The 17501-nt window shown below is 60.8% G+C and overlaps 2 protein-coding genes across 8 annotated transcripts; both read right to left on the bottom strand.

Moving 5' to 3' along the window:
- Positions 1-1397: 1397 nt before the first annotated feature.
- Positions 1398-9405, bottom strand: LOC106978728 (elastin-like). 7 transcript variants are annotated; one of them, XM_027043472.2, is made up of 28 exons: positions 8992-9396; positions 8873-8905; positions 8747-8788; positions 8370-8429; positions 7625-7654; positions 7518-7550; positions 7395-7430; positions 7162-7191; positions 7046-7078; positions 6390-6425; positions 6008-6037; positions 5883-5915; positions 5088-5123; positions 4885-4917; positions 4765-4800; positions 4649-4681; positions 4502-4537; positions 4054-4185; positions 3736-3780; positions 3389-3430; positions 3242-3274; positions 2754-2813; positions 2645-2674; positions 2507-2566; positions 2260-2373; positions 1949-1993; positions 1796-1849; positions 1398-1567 (listed from the first exon to the last, which is right to left on the bottom strand). In XM_027043472.2, the coding sequence occupies exons 3-28, from the start codon at positions 8766-8768 to the stop codon at positions 1542-1544; spliced, it is 1158 nt and encodes a 385-aa protein (XP_026899273.2). In that variant the 5' UTR covers positions 8769-8788; positions 8873-8905; positions 8992-9396; the 3' UTR covers positions 1398-1541. The 7 variants fall into 7 exon arrangements, with proteins under 7 accessions (XP_026899273.2, XP_053069103.1, XP_053069102.1 ...); XM_053213128.1 differs by lacking the exon at positions 3242-3274 and having other exon boundaries at positions 8992-9405; XM_053213127.1 differs by lacking the exon at positions 7046-7078 and having other exon boundaries at positions 8992-9395.
- On the bottom strand, positions 9114-16805 carry LOC128313638 (elastin-like). Its single transcript, XM_053213295.1, has 10 exons — positions 15476-16805; positions 13962-14644; positions 11176-11205; positions 10477-10512; positions 10114-10146; positions 9988-10029; positions 9934-9951; positions 9603-9635; positions 9443-9496; positions 9114-9232 (listed from the first exon to the last, which is right to left on the bottom strand). Exons 2-10 carry the CDS (start codon positions 14122-14124, stop codon positions 9114-9116), a joined length of 528 nt encoding a protein of 175 aa, XP_053069270.1. The 5' UTR covers positions 14125-14644; positions 15476-16805.
- Between the last annotated feature and the right edge of the window lie 696 nt (positions 16806-17501).

Here is a 17501-nt window from a genome sequence, read left to right as displayed (position 1 = left end):
GGGGCAGAGGAAGACGAGACTATTTGGATGTTTTATTTTAGTTTGAGAGAGAAAGCATGAGCAGGGGAAGGGCAGAGAGAGAGGGAGAGGGGAGAGAGAGAATCCTAGGCAGTCTCTATGCTGTCAGCTTGGAGCCCGATGCAGGGCTCGAACTCACCAGCTGTGGGGTTATGACCTGAAGTCGGGCGCTTAACCCACTGAGACACCTAGTTGGATATTTTTTTTTTAAATGAGTAGTCCTGTGAAAAAGGAAAAATCTAGGCCTCCCAAAGAGAGCAAATCAAATGAGGTTGGCTAAGAAAAACCAGGCTGGAATTCTGATGTTTATAGAATTTCCTAAAAGCTGATCAACCTTAAGCCTTATTTGTATTACTGTGAGGGTTGCCAGAGGTGTGGGCTTGGAAGGGCAAAAGGCCATAAGCCAGAGGCTCAGAGAGATGGTTCTGGCACGGGCCTGCCCCTGAGTAGGAGCTCGGAACAGCGGGTCAGTCCCCAGTTGTGCCACCTCCACGCTGGAGCCGGGCAAAAAGACTGCTGGGCGTCCGCATTTCTGTGCAAGAAGATCTGTACGCGTGGGGTAAGAAAAACAGGCAATCCAGTATCACCAATACTGATACTGGGTCAGTAACTGGCTTTTTAAGATGTTTGAAAGCGTTCAGGAATCGGAGATGGTAAATGTCTGATTTCTTCATTTCCAAGAGCCCTTTAAGTACTCAGAAAGAACTTAGTGGTTGGATCTTGTAGATCAAGGAGATTATGTGTGTAATTGAAGTGTATAAGGGAATTGAGGTCATCAGGTTTGGAAGGCATGCTAAATCTTCAGGGAGAAGTCAGATCTGGCAAATTCGTAATCTAACTTGAGCATTCATCCAAGAATGTGGGAGTGAGTTTTACATCCAAATTGTAAAGTTAATTAGTACAATACCATTGGAAAGCAAGTGAAAGCCTTAAGAAAAAGATTTCGAGGGGCCCCGGGGGGGGGGGGGCACAGTTGGTAAGGGTCCGACTTCCGCTCAGGTTATGATCTCACCATTTGTGAGTTAGAGCCCCGCGTCGGGCTCTGGGCTGACAGCTCAGGGCCTGGAGCCTGCTTTGGATTCTGTCTCCCACTCTCTCTGCCCCTCCCCTGCTCACACTCTATCTTTCTCTCTCTCAAAAAATGAAAAATAAAGACATTTTAAAAAATTAAAAAGAAAAAGATTTTTAGTGGAATAACTAATAAATAGACTATAAATTTACACATAAATAATGCACACGTCCCCTAATTTGATTGTGGCTCCCCCGCTCAAGCGGGACAAAGTGATGGATGGATAGAAGTGGGATGGACGAATGAGGTGCCGGCCGGGGCTGCCCCACCCCAGCCAGCGATCCCCCTACCACAGCACGAAGAGGCAAACGGTAGCACGTGGTCTTTATTAATACTTTCAGCCCGCAGGAGACCCCAGGCCAGAAGCCAAGCCCCAGGGTCTGGTCGTCCTCACCCACATCGGGCTGTGGTTCTGAGGCACTCAGGATGGGTGGTGATGGAAGGGCCTCGGCGCTCAGCATTTTCCAAGAGAACAGTGGCCTGGGAGGAGGCAGGGCCCCGGTGAAGTCTGGACCCCTCCTCACCTCCCAGGCGACTTGAGCCCTCTCGCTCCTCTGGTGTCTAAGATCAGTCACTCAGCACAGACCTACAGGTGACCTGAGAGCCTGCCATCCCTCCCAAGGGCTGGGACAGCCCCAGGGCAGCCTGGAGGGGCCACAACGGTGGCGCGGGGTGAGTGGGGGACAGGGCCACTGTGATGCCTCTCACCTCCATAGCCATTTCCCAGCAGGCCACTGCCACCTCTCTTCACCTCAGGGCTGCCTAAGGCACAGACAAGCCAGGGCACCAGGTCACCAGAGGACTTCAAAGTCCTCCTGCCCTTCCCGGCTTCACCCTGGGCCCTGGGATACTGCCACTCACCGAAGGGTCCAGGGCCCAGCTCTGGCCTCAGCTGTCCATATGTGCCTGGGGGGAAGGACAGAAGGTGGGAGCACTGAGTCCCCAGTGGCTTTCACTTGGGGTCTGTCACTTCCCCTTCTTGTTCTAGCATCCAGGTTCATGCTCAGGGTCCCTCGCCCCTCGCCTCTCCTCCAACCCCATCCGTTCCTGCCTACCCACCCTGTTCCTGTCCTGTTCCCTCTCTCCGGGGATGTGGGTGGGCCTGGGCCCAGGGCGCAGCTCCCTACAGCCACCGGGACAACCCCACAATGCTTTTGCACATAGGCCATTACCTGGCTGGCTCCTGACCCCTGGGTATGCGCCTCCAGCCCCATATCCAGGCTTCAGGGCAAGCACCCAGGGCTGGACGGAGGGCCAAGAAGAGCCCCTTAGGGTCCCAGCCTGACCTGCAGAAGGAGAGCTGCTGTGGGTACCTGTCCCCACCAGAGCAGGACATCCAGGGCCTCAGAAGCCCCCGCCCGGTTGGCGTGGTCCCCATGGCCCTTGCCAGGGTTCACCCCCAAAGCACTCATTTCCTACCATTTCCTTCAGGTCCTGGAGCGGCTGCCTTGGGGTAGACTGGTGCTGCTTCCCCGAACCCTGCAAGAGATCCAAGTGATTCCTGCCCAGCTCCTGGCTGCCCCTCCCCCCATCGCCTGCACTCTCCCCCAGACTCACCATTCCTAAAGCCATTGGCCCCAGGGAAGTCTGGAGGAAGGAGAAGGTCAGAGACAGGAGTAGCCCCTGAGTCCAGTGCTCCCCACCCCACCCCAGCACCCCCAGGCACCTGGCTGCAGGTGGGCCTCAGGGAAGACCCCAGCTCCCAGACCATTCCCGTAGCCGAACCCTGCAAGACAGAAGTTGGAGAAAGACTGGGTGAGTGGTGGGGGTAGGGGCCCAGGGTGACCAGCTCATGGACAGACAGGGGGCAGCAGACACACAGACTGACTCGGAAGCAACCCAGAGAGGGCCTCACACATTCTCCCCACCCTCAGTCGGCTAACCCTGTGCCACCCCTGGTGTCCCACCTTCCAGAAGCTTCTCCTGACCTCCCTCTGGGCAGCTTCCCTTTCCACCTCAGGACTGTGCCTCAGTCTGCCACTCTGCCCTCACCGGAGACAGGGTGGCACCTGCTTCTGGCCATAATTACGGCCTAGTGCACAGTAAACGTGTGCCGGCTACATCAGGAAAGAGCCAGGTGCGGCAACAGACAGGAGCAAGGAGGGCTTGCCATAAGGAAAGTGGCAGCCTGCACCCAGGGGACCAGGCGCTCACCGACTTTCTGAGGCTTGAGGCCACCACCAAAGCCTGGGGGAGAGGAAACGGGGATAGAGATTGGGGGGGGGGGGTCAGCCAAGTCTCTTGACTCCACTCGTCTCGAGCTAGGGACAGGAGAGGCAGGAAACGGAAGGGCCTTCTCACCCAGTTCTGATCCTGCTCCATAGCCGCTCGGGGGCCGGTATCCTGTGGGGAAAACAGAGATCAGCGGAGAGTGCCCAGACTTTCCCTAACGCCCTGGGGGTCAAAGACGGACCTTATGGGTTCTCAAGAGGAGGAAGGGATCCTCCCTATCAACAGGAAATGGAATCAGGAGAAATGGGCTTAGAAAGCAGCAAGAGAAACTGAGGGTAAACTCTGGGAGGAACTTCCTTTCCCTAAGGAGCCTGAACAGCTGAGGCAGACTGGGGCACAAGGATGATGGAGGAGTGACCCTGGTGTGGCATGGGGACGGGGGGCACAAGGATGATGGAGGAGTGACAGACTCGCACCTGCTTTCTGAGGTTTCATTCCCCACTGGATGGCCGGAGTCGGTGCTAGGAAGAAAGCCAAGCGACAGGAGTGAGCTTAGGGCAGGGAGGGTCAGGAGGGCTGCAGGCTGCCCTTGGTGCAAGGGCTGGGGGCGGGGCTGCCCTACTGGGGGTCCCGTGGGGTCTCAGGGCCAGTCTAGGCTTTCCCTCAGGTGGCTCTCTGGGACAGCCCCAGGCTCAGCTGGAGAACGGGCAGGGGCTTGTGGCAGCCCAGCTAGACCCAGCCCCTCCTGGGACCAGGTATCCCCTGCTGCCCCCCAGACCCCACTCCACACTGACCTGGGAACTTGCCATTCTGCACTGGGGGAGGGGGCCGAGATTTGGGGCCCCAGCCGCCCCCTTTGTCAGAAGGGACCCCCGAAGTGGGAGGCCTGGGGAGCAGCAGTGGAGGGACCCTCCCATTGCAGGGACCTAGATGGGGGGGGAGGGCAGTGAGCCCAAGTTGGCGCCTATCCCAGGCTGCTCTCCTGGCCTCAGCCTGGCCAAGCCACCAGCCCTCAGCGGCTTCCAGGACAGACACAGCTTGGGCGGGAGGGGGGAGGGCGGGCGGGGCACTGGCTGGGCCAGAAAAAGCCCTGTTCCTGCAGTGCTAGGGGGGCAAGGTGACTCACATCTAACATGGCACCTGCTGATGGCCCACCCAGCCCCTCTGCCTTCCAGCAACATCCCTCCCACCTCCCTCCTGGTGCACATCCCTTCACCCCCAGCCCCACCCCAGGAGCCTCACCTGGCTGGGCCCCCACCCCAATTCCATTGCCATATCCTGGAGAGAAAAAGCAGGGATGTGAGGGGCAGTAATGGTGGGGTGGGGGAGGGTTCTGGAAGGAGGCAGGAGGAGGTGCAGGATAGACATGGGGGGGGGTCTCTCACTTGCCTGGCTTCTGAGGTTTCACACCCCCTCCAAGAGCTGCAGGAGAGACAGGAGACTTGAGACCTTAAGTTTCTAAGAAGGAGCTCTGTCTCCCCTCTTGAGGCCCCCACTGCACTCACCTGCCGGGAGCTGCAACCCAGGCCCTGGGGCATATCCTGGGAAGAGAAGCAGGCTTGAGGACAGGGGCTGGGGTGCACAGACTTCAGGGCAAGGCCCATGAGGGGCAGGGGTGGGCTCACCTAGCTTCAGAGGGCTCATGCCCCTTCCCAGGCCTGGGAAGAGACAGAAGCAGGATGAGGGGACCCCACCCTGCTCCTTCTCTTCTCCAGGACCCAACTCTTGGCCCCACGGGACCCCGTGCCCCGTCCTCCCCTGTCTCCACCCCACCCCCCAGCACTCCAGGGCCTGCCCCTACCTCCCTCACCTGGCTGGGCCCCCTCACCTGGGAAGACTCCGGCTCCCAGCCCATTGCTGTAAACTGGGAGACAGGGTGTGAGTCATGAGGGGGAATGGGGCGGTGGGGGGAGTAGACAGTTTCTGGGGGTAGAGAGGGGTGGGGGCCTGACCCCAGTCCCAATTCTTTCTGGGATCCCCCCCACCTCTGGCGCCAGGCAACTCTCCCAACACCAGCTGGGTGTCTGACGGTGTCTCTCAGCCCAGATGCCAGCAGACGGCGTCAGAGCCCACAGGTTAAGGGCTCAGTGCCCCACCCCCCACTTCAGGAACCATCCCCAGTCCAGGGGTCACCTGTGCCTCTGACCCACCGGCTAGAAATCGAGCTCTCTGGGTCTGGCTAATTTGCTAGAGCCGCTCACAGAACTCTGAAAAACATTTGACTTCTCAGAGTGCAGGCTTATTAGAAAGGCTAGAACTCAGGACCAGTGCAGGGAAGAAATGCCCAGGGCCTGCGGGAGCGCCCGAGGGGCTTCCGCCCCCTCCGAGCCTTTTGGGTTTTCATGGAGGCTTTGTTACGCGGAAGAGCCTCTCATTCCCCAGCCCGGCCTCCTTCCCGGAGCTCAAAGGATGGGACCGAAGGTGGGACCCAATCACGGAGTGGGATCCCCTGGCAACCAGCTCCCCAACCCTAGGCGGCTCGTTAACATAACAAAAGAACACCTCCTGCGGCCTTTAGGAAATTACTACGCTCTTAGGAGCTCTGTGCCAGAACCGGAGATCGAATACTTATTTCTTCTTACAAGTCACAGTATCACGGGGCCAGGACCGAGAAAGGCTTTACCTGGCTTCTGGGGCTTCCCGCCTTCACCAACGCCTGAAGAAGAGATGGGACCGGGTGAGCCGCCGACTCCCCATCTCTGGGCCTCTCCTCCACAACCCTGGCGGCCCCAGCGCCCGCTTCCCTACCTGGTCCGTAGCTGATGGGAACCACGGGGCCTGTGTGGACGGGAGAGGCTCAGGTATGGAAGGAGGCCAGGGGACGAGCCAGAAACCTGGGGCCTCCTCCTCTGCTACCTCCATGCGATCGTCTGCTCCACCCTCTGAGTCTGGCAGGACCCCCAGAATGGGGCTTGGGTGAAGAGACGCGCTGCCCCCCAAGCCCTCCTCTCCTCACCTGCTCTGTAGTCTTTGTGAGCTAGAGGGGTGAGCCGAGGGTGGGGGTTGGGCTGGCTAAGGTGGAGGTCCCCCCAGCTGTTCTGAAATGGTCACCAGCCCTGCCCCTGCAAGGCCCGGAGGGAGGTGGGAGAGGACACCCAGAATTGCACTCCCCGGACCTCACCAGTCTCACCTGGCTGGCCTCCCAGCCCGTTGCCGTTCCTGAATCCTGGGGGGACAGAAGGACACGGGGTGTGAATGGGGGCAGGGGAGCTCAGGGTTTGGGGGAGGTGGAGAGAAACAGGGAGGGGTGAGGCTCACCTGGCTTCTGGATCTTACTGCCCCCCCTCACTTAGGCCTGGGGAGGCAGAGGCTGATGTGGACCCCACCAGACCTCTCCTCTTGGTCCCCACACACCCCCAGCTCCTGCTTTTTCTCCCAACCCTCAGGACCCAGACCTGGCTGCCTTCCATGGGTTCCTGTTGTCATAAGTGGGGGGATGGGGGGGGGTGGGGGGAAAGGAAAGCTGGATGGGGATGAGGGACAGTGTTTGGAGGGGCTCAGGAGGAGGCAGGACAGAGCTGGCTAGGGCTGGGAGGCCACCTCTCCCCTCACAGGGGCCTCTGAGGTTTCATGCCCCTCCCAGGCCACAGTTCACCTCTCCATCTCCCCAGCACTTGGAACCCAACCCCCCCCCCCCCCCCCCCCCCCCGTGTAAAGCCTGGCCCCTGGCCCCTGGAAGCCCTGCCTCCCAGCCATTCCCAGATCCTAGAGAGGATCCTTAGGGAGTAGGGGGTGCTCTGGCTTCAGGGGGTTCATGGATACAGATAAGACCAGGGCAGGAATCACCTGGCTTCTGAGGCTTCCTGCCCCCACCAAAGCCTGGAGAAGACACAGGAGCAGGTGAAGGACGAGGGAGCCCCCATCTCAAGACCTCCCCACGGTCCTCCCCACTCCGCTCCTACCTGCTCCATATCCGTTCTGGGTCGCTGGGACTGTGGGAGAGGAAGGGTGAGTTGGGGGGATTTGGGGCCAGCTGAGGTACAGGTGAAGGTGCCCCCTTCAGAGCCAAGCCAGAAAGCTAGAATCCTGGAGGCTTTCTCTCAGCCCTTCCTCAATTATTTACCAGTCCGGCCTCCGCAAGGCCTGGAGGGGAGAGGACGCCTAGACGCGGGCACCCAGACCCCACCAGTCTCACCTGGCTGGGCTGCCAGCCCGTTGCCGTTCCCGAATCCTGGGGGGCAGATAGGGGCTGTGTGAATGGGGGAGGGGAGCTTAGGTTTGGGGGAGGTGGCGAGAGACAGGCAGGGGCGAGGCTCACCCGGCTTCTGGGGCTCCACACCCCCTCCAAAGCCTGGTGGAGACAGGGAGCAGGTGAGGGTCCAGTCCCCGTCTCTGGGTGTCCCCAGAGCCCTGGGACGCCCCTACCTGGTCCATAGCCGTTTTGAGTTGCAGGGCCTGGTGGAAAACAAGAGGGCTCTGGGTACAGCCTCTCTTCTGAGGCTCCCCCTGAAGCCTGGCCCCTGTGGCTCTGAATTCACCACCATACCCACCCCGTTGAGTCCCTGACCTGCCCTTGGGGCCCAGCCCCCTGGGGAGCCTGAACGCCACCCCCCGCTGCCTGGGTGCCACCTGGTTGGCTTATCACCGCCACCATGTGCGTCAACCAGCCAGGAAGGTAGACTCGGACACTGCTTCCTGTCACCAATCGCAGGCTCAGTGCCAGCTCCTGCCGCCTCAGCCGCTGAGCTGTTTCCACAGCCTGTACCCTCTCTGGTCCCCTCTTGGAGGCCCCAGCTCAAGCACCCACAGGCGTTTCAGCGGGCCCCAGCCAGCGGTCTTCTCCCTGCCAAACCCGGCGGGCGCCTTGGCCTCTCTGTTGCCTTCATGCTCCTTTCCTGTCCTCCCCCAGAGTGACCCAGGCTCTGGAGGGGCCTGTCCCCCACCTGCCCACCCCCGGCGGTCTGCCACACCGGCTGGGGAAGGCGGTGGCCTGGGGGGTCTCGTGTGGCTTCTGTGGCTTTACTCCCCCACATCCCCCAGGGCATGGGGAAGACTTGGGGGGGGCTGCCTGGCCCCTCGTCCTCCCTCCGAACTAGGGTCAGGGCCCCGAATCATAACTACACCTGGTCACCTCAGGGACCCCCACTGTCCTGGAGCTCCGGGCCCTCACCTGGTTGCACTCCTGCTCCTGGGAAGGCGCCGCCTCCCGGCCCATTCCCGTTCCCGAATCCTGGGGAGACAGAGCAAGAGGGAGTAAGAAGGATGTGGACGACTGACAGGGAGACAAGCAGTGGGGCTCACCTGGCTTGTGTGCTTTTCCACCCCCACCAAACCTGGGGAAGAGACTAGCCGATGAGGGACCCAGAAGCCCAGCCAGGCTCCCAGCTTCAACCCCACCCCCTCGCCACCCCTCGTCCAAAGCCATTCTGAGCTGCAAGATCTATTCGGAGCCACATGGGGACATCACCCCAGCAATCTCCCACCAGCAATCAATTTTCTGCCCCCTCTAGTCCCTGACATGCCCCAGCTTGGACCAGGCGCCCTCACCTGGCTGGGCTCCAACTCCCATCCCATTCCCATTGCCAAATCCTAGGAAGAAAGAGAGAGGGAGTAAGGGGAGGCCGGGAGACCCGGCGAAAGGAGATTGGGACATAGGGACAGGGTGCGGCTCACCTGGCTTTTGTGGTTTCACGCCCCCTCCAACTCCTGAGAAAGGGTCAGGGACCAGGTGAAGGAGCCTGGAGCTCCCTTGAACCACCACCCCCCCATATCCTCCTGGCCCCCACCCCTACCTGGTCCCTGAGCCACAGGGCCTGTGGAGAGAGGGAAGGCAGGGCTGGAGCTGGGCCAGTGTGGCTGCTGAGGGTGGGCTCACTGCCTCCTATGCTGCCCTCACCCAGGACCTCTGTGTCCCTCAACTGTTCTTTGCAGGAAGCATGCCCTGAGAAGGGCCTGGGATTCGGGAAGGCCCTCCCCGAGACCATGGCTCTTGCCACGGGAGTGGCAGCAGCAGCCCAATGAGGGGAACAGCTCCTGAGAGGGAGACACGGTGCCCGAGCTGGGGACATGCAGAGAGGGCTACTCTCCCCTCCCCTGGTTGCTGAGGTTGCATGCCCCCTACCAGGCCTGGGGAGAGACCGAGGCTGAGCCGCTCCCCACAACTTTCTCCCCCTCTGGTTCCCTGGTTCCAGTTCTACCCGCACCTCCTTTCCCTCCCGGGGCCCCGTCTCCGGGTGTCCTCACCTGGCTGGGCTCCAAGCCCCGGGAAGGCACCAGCAACCAGTCCGTTTCCATATGCTGGGGAGGCAGAGCCAGACGGCATAAGGAGGGGACTGGGCTTCAAAGGGAGCCAGACAGAGAACAAGGTGGACAGAAGGGTGGGCATGGACGGGGGGTGTCTCACCTGGCTTCTGGGGTTTCACACCACCTCCAAAACCTGGGGAGAAAGATGTGGCAGGTGAGGGGATCCCAGCGACCCAGCCTCCTCCTGGGGCTCCATAGCTGTGCTGAGCTGTGGGGTGAGGCGGGGGGCTTTTGGGGTCCCAGCTGAGGTGGGGGTGAAGCAAGGGTGCCCTTCTCCCCTCCCCCAGCCAGACATGAGGAACTCTTATGGTCCCCTTCCACCTCCAGTAAGTCACCAGTTCTGCCCTGGGGAAGCCGGGGAGAAGACACTCCTGATGCTGACCCAGCCTCATCAGCCCCATGTCAGACCCATCCCTCTTCTCCCACCGCACCTGGCTGGGCCACCGCACCTGGCTGGGTTACCACACCTGGCTGGGCGACCGCACCTGGGAAGTCCCCTGCTGCTAGCCCATTTCCGTTCCCAAACCCTGGGGAGAAAGGGCAGGAGGGGGTCAGGGAGGAATAAGGGAATAATAGGGGGCAGAGATGGGGAGACAGGGTGGGGGGCTCACCTGACTTCTGGGGTTTCACACCCCCTCCAATGCCTGGGAGGGAGATGGGAATCAAGTGAGGGTCTCGGATCCCATTTCAGGAGCACCTCTAGAATCCTGGCCCCAGTTCCCCATCACCCTGGGCCCACCTCTACCTGTTCTGTAGCCATTCTGAGCTGGGGGGCCCATCGGGAGAGGGAGGGATGAACTGGGGAGGTTTGGGGTCTACCCAGCGTAGGGGTACGAGGCCCTTAGACCCAGCCGGAAACAGCAAGTCAGAAGGCTCCCGATCTGCCCCCTCAATCCTTAAAAAATCCTGACCCTCCCCTCCAAGGTCTAGGAGGGAGACAGAGAAAACCAACCCCCAGAGCCCACCAGTCTCACCTGGCTGGGCTCCCAGGCCATTCCCGTTCCCAAATCCTGGAGGGACGAATGGAGACAGGGGTGTGAGAGAAAGGTGGGGAGACAGAGCTGGGGCTGGGCAGGGCCCACCTAGCTTCTGAGGTTGAACATCCCCACTGAAGCCAGGGGAGACCCAGGGCACAGGTGAGGGACTCCGGATCCCCTTCCTCAGGGTCGCCCAGGACCCCTGCTCCCCCCTGCCGGTCATTCTGAGCAGGCCTATGGGAACTCAGCTCCGGTCGGTCCATCCCAAAGAGGGTGGACAGGACCGCTGGGGCACAGGAAGGGGGCCTTGGAGCCCACTCCCCTCTTTCCACTCCCACAGGCCCAGAGGACATGCAGTGAGCCATGCTTGCTCGCCCCGGAGTGGGGCTCAGCAGGGGCAGCACAGGGAAGAAGCAGGGAGAGGAAAGACTGGGGGTGCCCAGGGCAGGTCCACGGGTGAGAGGACACCAGAGCCGTCTTGGTGGATTCTGAGGGGGGAGGGGAATGTGTGCAGCAGGAAAAGGAGAGACCTACACCTGCCACAAGGGATCGCTGGTTTGCTTCTCTACCTGGGGGTGGGGGTGGGTGGGGGATGTGTATGTGGGGGGGGGGGCGGGGAGGGGGTCAGCACTGTCCCCACATATTCTGAGGCAGCTGCTTCTCCCAACCCCCAAATCCCATTTGCCCATCTCTCACCTGCTCCCAGGCCACTGGGGGGGCCGTAGCCTGAGTGGAGGAAACAAGAAGTTGAGCCTGGGGGCCAGGAGGGGCCAAGGGCTGGGGTGCCTCACCCTTGTTCAGAGGACACAGCTGCTCCCACCCTGCCCACCCTCTCAGCCAGCTTTACCTGATCTGTAGCCATTGGGGGTTCCTAAGCCTGTGGGTTGAGGAGAAGGAGGTGAACTTAGGAGGGGGCAAAGGTCTGAACCTGAATGCCGCCCCCCCACTCTGCAAGAGCGGAACCCCTCTCTGGGCCTCGGTTTCCCCTCTGGTCACAGGAGGGGCACGGACAGAGCCAGGTGAGTAGCCAGCAGCAGGGTCATGGAGGGAGGGGGCAGATCCCCTGCGCCTCCCACAGGGGTGTGTCGGCCTCTACCCTCCATTCGGACTCTGGAGTGTCTCTGGGATGCCTCCCTTCCCGGAAATCTCATCCTCCTGGCGCCCCACCTCCTAATCTTTCCCTCCTGCAGCTCAGGTGCATCTGGTCTCAGCAGGGATCCCCTTCTCCCACCCTTAAGACCCCACAGGTTCCTGGAGTGAAGACCCTTCTGTGACACTCTGGCCCCCTCCCCCCTGTCCCTGGGCCCCTTTGTCTTCTCCCCCCTGCCCTGCCTCCAGGCCTTTGCCCTGTCTTACTGCCAGGATGTGCTTCCCCTTCCCTGTCACAGCTTGCCCCCTTTGAACACCTAGTTCCAACCCCTCCTCTGGGATGTTCTCATGCCCCATCCCATTCCTGTTCCAAAGGTGTGGGGTGTCTTTGCTCCACACACTTGAGCTGACCATGGACGAGACTGTCTGCTATGAAGACAGGGAGGGACCCTGTGCTCTCTTGGGGCCCACATCAGGATCTTAGAACTAGGTAGGGAACATCTGGGGCTCTCCCCCCAGAGGGCTCCCAGACCCCTGGGGGAGAGACCAGGCCCTCTTCCTTGACCCCAGTGCCAGGAGGGACTGCTTACCTTTCCCTAGGCCTGGAGACAATGGAGGTAGCCCTGGGGAGCAAGGAGGTGCTGACTCCAGGTGGGGACCCCAGAGGTGGAGAGGGAGCAGGACCCAGGCATCCATCCCCTGCCCAGGACAGACTTCACACCCGGACCTCCCTCTCTCCGGAGCCCTAGCATTGGCCCAGGGCTGTACCTAGGCCCCCCAAACCCAACCTCAGCAACCTCAGCAACCTCAGCTGCCCGCCTTCCGCCCTCACCGCCTTGCAGGCTTTCAGAAGTCAGGCAGAGCAGGAAAAGCGCCACGGGGAAGGCCCAGGTGCCCATGATGCCGAGTGGGACAGGATGGCACCCACCCTTCAGGCCTTTAAACACCCCTGCTGGGTGGGGTCTCGCCCGGGCCCCCCAGCTGTGCGTGGCAGAGGCTCTGCTGGCAGAACCCAGGGGGCCAGCCCCCACCTCTCTCTGTGGCATGACTCCAACCCTTCGACTTCTCCCCGCCCCACCCCTCATCCATCATGGGTGCTGACAGCCGGGACAGGCCCCCACCTGGCCCCTGGGGCTCCTCCACCCGTCAGGGTTGGGGCCCCGGCGCCAGACCTCGGGGGCTCAGATTCCCTCCCAGCAGCTGGCAAGGGGCAGGCAGGCACCCCAGGCCCAGCCCATATAGAGCCGGAGAGAGGAGGGAAAGCCAGGCCCAGAAATGGGGGGGGGGGGCAGGCAGGGGAGACTCTGATGAGTTACTGTGATACACAGAGAGCGGGGCGGGGGCGGGGGGCAGAGACCAGAGTGTTCCAGAGGCTTGTGGAAACGCCAACAGTACAGTGGACGACAACAGGCCGCGTGTCCACAGGAAGAGCTTGTCTAGCCCTGGAGGCTCGGGGACCATACCAGGAGGTGGCCCATGGTCTCCCAACAGAGGCTGCACGTACAAGAGCGGGCCCGGCCTCCCTTCTACAGGAGGTGGTGACACCCAGGGAGCCTGTCCAGGAATCCTCACTGTTCCTTGAAAGCCTGGTGGGGGCCCACCCGCTGCAGGAGGCCCTCTCAGCTTCACCCCTTTCTCCTGGCCAGCTCCAGCAGCAATGACTCTACCCCTGGGGGGGTGCTGGCGGGGGTGGGAGGGCACTGCTTAAGGTGGAATGGGGACAGGACCGCAAGAAGGGTGCCAGAGGCCAGTTAGCGCTCTGTTTCTCGGGGGTGGGCCGATGAGCCTGGAGCCCAGGCCTTCGTGAGGACTTGGTGAGGACCCAAGTAGGGGAAGACGGGAGAGGCGGCTCCGGGAAGTGCCAGGAGTGAACCCCACTGAGCTGGCTGGGGACGGCAGTGACTCAGGCCCCCTGGGCCCTAGTCCAGAAGGCCCCACACCCTGTCTGATGGTCTGGCCCCTGCCCAGCCCGCCCCTCCTGGCACCTCTGTCTAAGGATACAGCCAGCCAGGGCGGTGACCTAGAGAGGGGCTACCACGGGGAGTGGGCGACACGGGTCTTCTTGCTGTAAGGCTTCTGAGATCACAACACACACAGGGGCCAGCTCCAGCCATAGTGGACAGCAGGGCTTTTACGAGATACACCCTCACTTGGAGTACCCCCCACTGCCCCCCGCACTGAGATGTGCCTGTACCTTACCTCCCTCTTTGTTCTCCCACCTGCACATGGCCACGCCCCGGCACCCACTTTCCCCCCCCCACACACACATAGGGCCCCTCTGTTCCCACTGGGTGCCTGCAGCCCAGTACCCCGGCGCAGCACCCCACACGCCCCCACTCTCCCTGCCTGGTACAGAGGCATAGAGCCGTGACCCAGAGTCCTGGGGGCTGGACCTTTTACTGGCTGCCGGGCAGTCTGCGGGGCTCCTTGGGTCCAGTCCTCTATTCTGCTACGCCACACACTGTTGGGCGGGCAGCAGGCCAGGTCACCCCCAGACACTGCACCGCTCTCTGTCCTATGCCAGTCTAGGCCCAGGGTGTCTGCTTCAGAGCCCATATAGCTAAGGGCCCCCTACACAGACCCAGACACAAGGCTCTCCCCATAGTGTGCCAGGGAAGCTTGGCCCGGGATGAGGTAGGCACAGACCAGGAGGGGCCGTGCAGGAGGTACAGGCTACTGCCAAAGGGAATGCGGGTACCCCTGGCCGCTGCCAGGCTGCCTGGGTGCTGGCATGGGCCGGTGGAAAATGCCAGGCAGCCTGGGGCCTTGGGCCAGCTGGAGGCTGCTCAGAGCCAGGGCTGAACCCGGTGGGGCATCCCCTGGCCCCTGCAGTGCTGCCACCCCCACCCCAGCACATCCAGTTCCCTCAGGTCGGGCCAGGCTGGCCTGAAAGCACAAGGACCACTTGGGGACCGAGAGAGCCCCTGATGGAGCTCGGGCCTCGGGTACCCTTCGCTCCTAAGTGTGAAGGGACGTGGTGGTCCAGCTTCCAAGCAGAGGAGCGACTTCCAGGGGCCAGGGCAAGGTGACAGCTGGGTGTTGAGAGTGCAAGGCAGAGGTCCAGGAAGTGTGTCGCCTAAAATGGTAAAGCCTGTCGATAGACGCGCAGCCAGCTGCTCAAAGCGGCACCTGCCGGGGTAGGAATTTGTGGAGGACAGCTGGAGGGGAGGGCGGGCGCCTTCTGAACCTGCACCTGTGCTGAAGTCCCCTCAGGTCACCCTCTTGGCCGTGCACCTGACAGCCCTTTAGCCTGGATCCCTGCGTTGGCTGCCTCTAGGGCACTGCCCGGCACCTCTAGGCACTTGCCCGGTGCAAAGCTGACCTCTGTGAACTCCCTCTCCACTCACCTGCCAGTTTATTAAAGCCTATGCCAGCGTGAAGTCGGGCAAACACACAGAAGCGTGCAGAGGACAGAAATGTATGATATAACAAATACCCACAAAACAAACAGCTACTGGGGCGCTTAAGTGGCTTAGTGGGTCGCGTGTCGGAATCTCGATTTTGGCTCATGATCTCACGGCTTGTGGGAAGGAGCCCCTGCGTCGGGGTCTGCGGTGACAGTGTGGACCCTGCTTGAGATTCTCTCTTTTCCCCTGCTAATGCTCTCTCTCTCTCGAAATAAATAAATAAACTTAAACAAAATTCAGCTAGTGCTGCTGGCACAAAGATCAAGAAACAGAACGTAGCCAGCTCCCCAGAAGCACCCCTCACAATCTCTTCTCCGTTAGGGTAGCCACATTTGCACTTGGGGCCGTCATTTCCCTCCTTCTCTTAAGTCATGGTATTCCTGTTCTGTGGCCCTGCGGGGGCTTCCTAGGTGAGGGGTGACTCTTCCCTGCAAGTCTGGGTGACGGTGCTGTTGCGGCGATGGGACACACGGGGGCGCAGGGCCCAAGCCGGCTCTTACCTGTGTGTGGGTGGGACGCCTGGAATCCAGCGCCTGGGAAGCGGGTTGGGGGCTTTCTTCTAACGGAGCCCCAGCCAGTTTCTTTGGTCTGGGAACTTGTGGTCCCCGGGCGGGTGTGGGGGCCCGATCCCTCTCTACCAGGAACTTCCTTGTGGCCCAGGCAGTTGCTGTGAAGCCTGTAAAATACTATACAGTTGGCAAAATATTACTGTTATTATGAAACAGTAAGCTCCTACTGTATGCTTGCTCAGCCTTGTAACTCAAGGCAGTTCACATTCATTTTCTTTTTTTTTTTTTTTTTAAGTTTATTTTTGAGAGAGAGTGAGCAGAGAAGGGGCAGAGAGACAGAATCCCAAGCAAGCTCCATACCATCAGCAAGGAGCCAGATACAGGGCTCAAACTCACCAACCGTGAGATCATGACCTGAGCCAGAATCCACTCTGAACTGATTGAGCCACCCAGGTGCCCCTCACATTCATTTTCTTATTTAGTGCTCTTGCCCTAGGAGGTAGGAACTAATCTCTCCGCAGGGAAACATCCAGAGACATAAAGCAACTTGCTTATGATGGCACAGCTTTTGAGTGGCAGAGCAGGGTAGAGCCCTCGTTTTCCTTACTTCACCGCCCACACTCTTAGCGACTATCTGTACTTCATATTATAGTCCTTCCATACAGTGAAATATCCATTGGAAGTATATTTTCGAATTTAAAGAAATATTTATTTTTAGGTCATTGCACATTAGGCTTTCAAGACTGGGCAGCTGGAGGAGGCCCTGGGACCCAGACTCCTGCAGGAGGGGCTGGCAGCTGGAGAGGGGCCTGCCTGCTTCCCCAGGCCTCCTGGGGACAAGCTTGGGGCCTTTAACAAGGGTCCAGACTGAGTCACTGGGGCTGTGGCTGCCAGAGATGCAAATTCAAGGGGAGGGTGGGCGGAGGTGGGTGGGGATGCGGCCCCTAGAGACGCTCTAGGTCCAAGGACCTAATCCGGGGGACCAGGCCCTCCTTTGCTGGGCCACACACTGGAGCGTTCGCTGAAGGCACCACAACGGGCTGGGAACTCTAACCTGTTAGAAAACTGGGGGACGGGTGGTCAACAAGTAAACCAATAACTAGAGGAGAGAATTTCAGATAGAAGTTAAGTGTAATAATAAGGAAACCAGGTGGGAAAGGAGATGCGACACGCTGGGGAGCGTTCTTGAGAGGGTGGCCCGGAAGTGTGACTCCTCCCCTCGCCCCCACTGTTAAACGGATAAAAGGTCCCCTCCGTGAAGGCGCACCCCCGAGCCGCGCCAGTGTTAGGGACCAGCGCTTGCTCCGCCGGGGCTCCCTGCTAAGAACTCCAAGGGGATCCCTCCCATGTGAACCTCTAGCTCGGTGCGGGAAGCTTCATCAGCTCAGTTTTTGCAGGTGGCTGATCCGAAGCTCAGAAAGGCCCCGTGGGTCCCCAAGGTCGTTCGGCCAGGAAGGGGCGGAGGTAGGGTGGAGTTGAGCTCAAATCTCAAATCCAAAGAATACTTCGGGCTGCCTCGGAGGTGGCCGAGGCCGGCCTGGTGGGCTTCCCGGGGGGTGGGGACAATGTCCGGCCTCCCGGTATGGTGCACGACACGCAGGAAGGAGCCAGCGAGCCCAGGGCACCCCACGCGGCTGGGACCCGCAGAGCGCAGGCACTTCCCGTCCCGTCCGGAGTGACCCCCTCCTGAGGCGCCTCTGAGGCCAACTACAAAGACCGCCTCTTTTATAATATAGAAAACTAAGCCAGCTCAGCGACGGCCGTGGGTGCAGGACTGGGGTCTGGAGCTGTGTCCCCAGCCCGGGACCCGAACGGGACAACTCCACGCCCCAGCTCACACCACGCGCCACGCCGCATCGGCGAGATTGCACCGCGTCGCAGCCTCCGCCCTTGTTAGCGCCGAGACGTCGCGCCTGCGCAATGAGAGGGCACGACCTGAGGTGCCGGAGAGGGCACGGGGACGCGCACGCCGGGACGTCGGGGGCGGAGCCTCTGAGCCTGGGAGCCTCTGATGGGC

The sequence above is a fragment of the Acinonyx jubatus genome, chromosome E3 (assembly GCF_027475565.1).
Source record: "Acinonyx jubatus isolate Ajub_Pintada_27869175 chromosome E3, VMU_Ajub_asm_v1.0, whole genome shotgun sequence".
In the NCBI taxonomy this organism is placed as follows: domain Eukaryota; kingdom Metazoa; phylum Chordata; class Mammalia; order Carnivora; family Felidae; genus Acinonyx; species Acinonyx jubatus.
This window is presented reverse-complemented; position numbering and strand designations above follow the sequence as displayed.

Coding starts and splice junctions, on each gene's coding strand:
- LOC106978728 (XM_027043472.2), bottom strand. CDS start 8,768: ATGGGAGTTGGAGCCCAGCCAG. Junction 5,916..6,007: donor TCCCATCAGCTACGGACCAG/GTAGGGAAGCGG, acceptor TCTCTTCTTCAG/GCGTTGGTGAAGGCGGGAAG. Junction 1,994..2,259: donor AGGGGTCAGGAGCCAGCCAG/GTAATGGCCTAT, acceptor CCTTCCCCCCAG/GCACATATGGACAGCTGAGG.
- LOC128313638 (XM_053213295.1), bottom strand. CDS start 14,124: ATGGGCTCTGAAGCAGACACCCTGGGCCTAGACTGGCATAGGACAGAG. Junction 11,206..13,961: donor TGCCCGGCAGCCAGTAAAAG/GTCCAGCCCCCA, acceptor TCCTCCACTCAG/GCTACGGCCCCCCCAGTGGC. Junction 10,030..10,113: donor TGTGAAACCCCAGAAGTCAG/GTGAGCCCCCCA, acceptor CTTTCTCCCCAG/GGTTTGGGAACGGAAATGGG.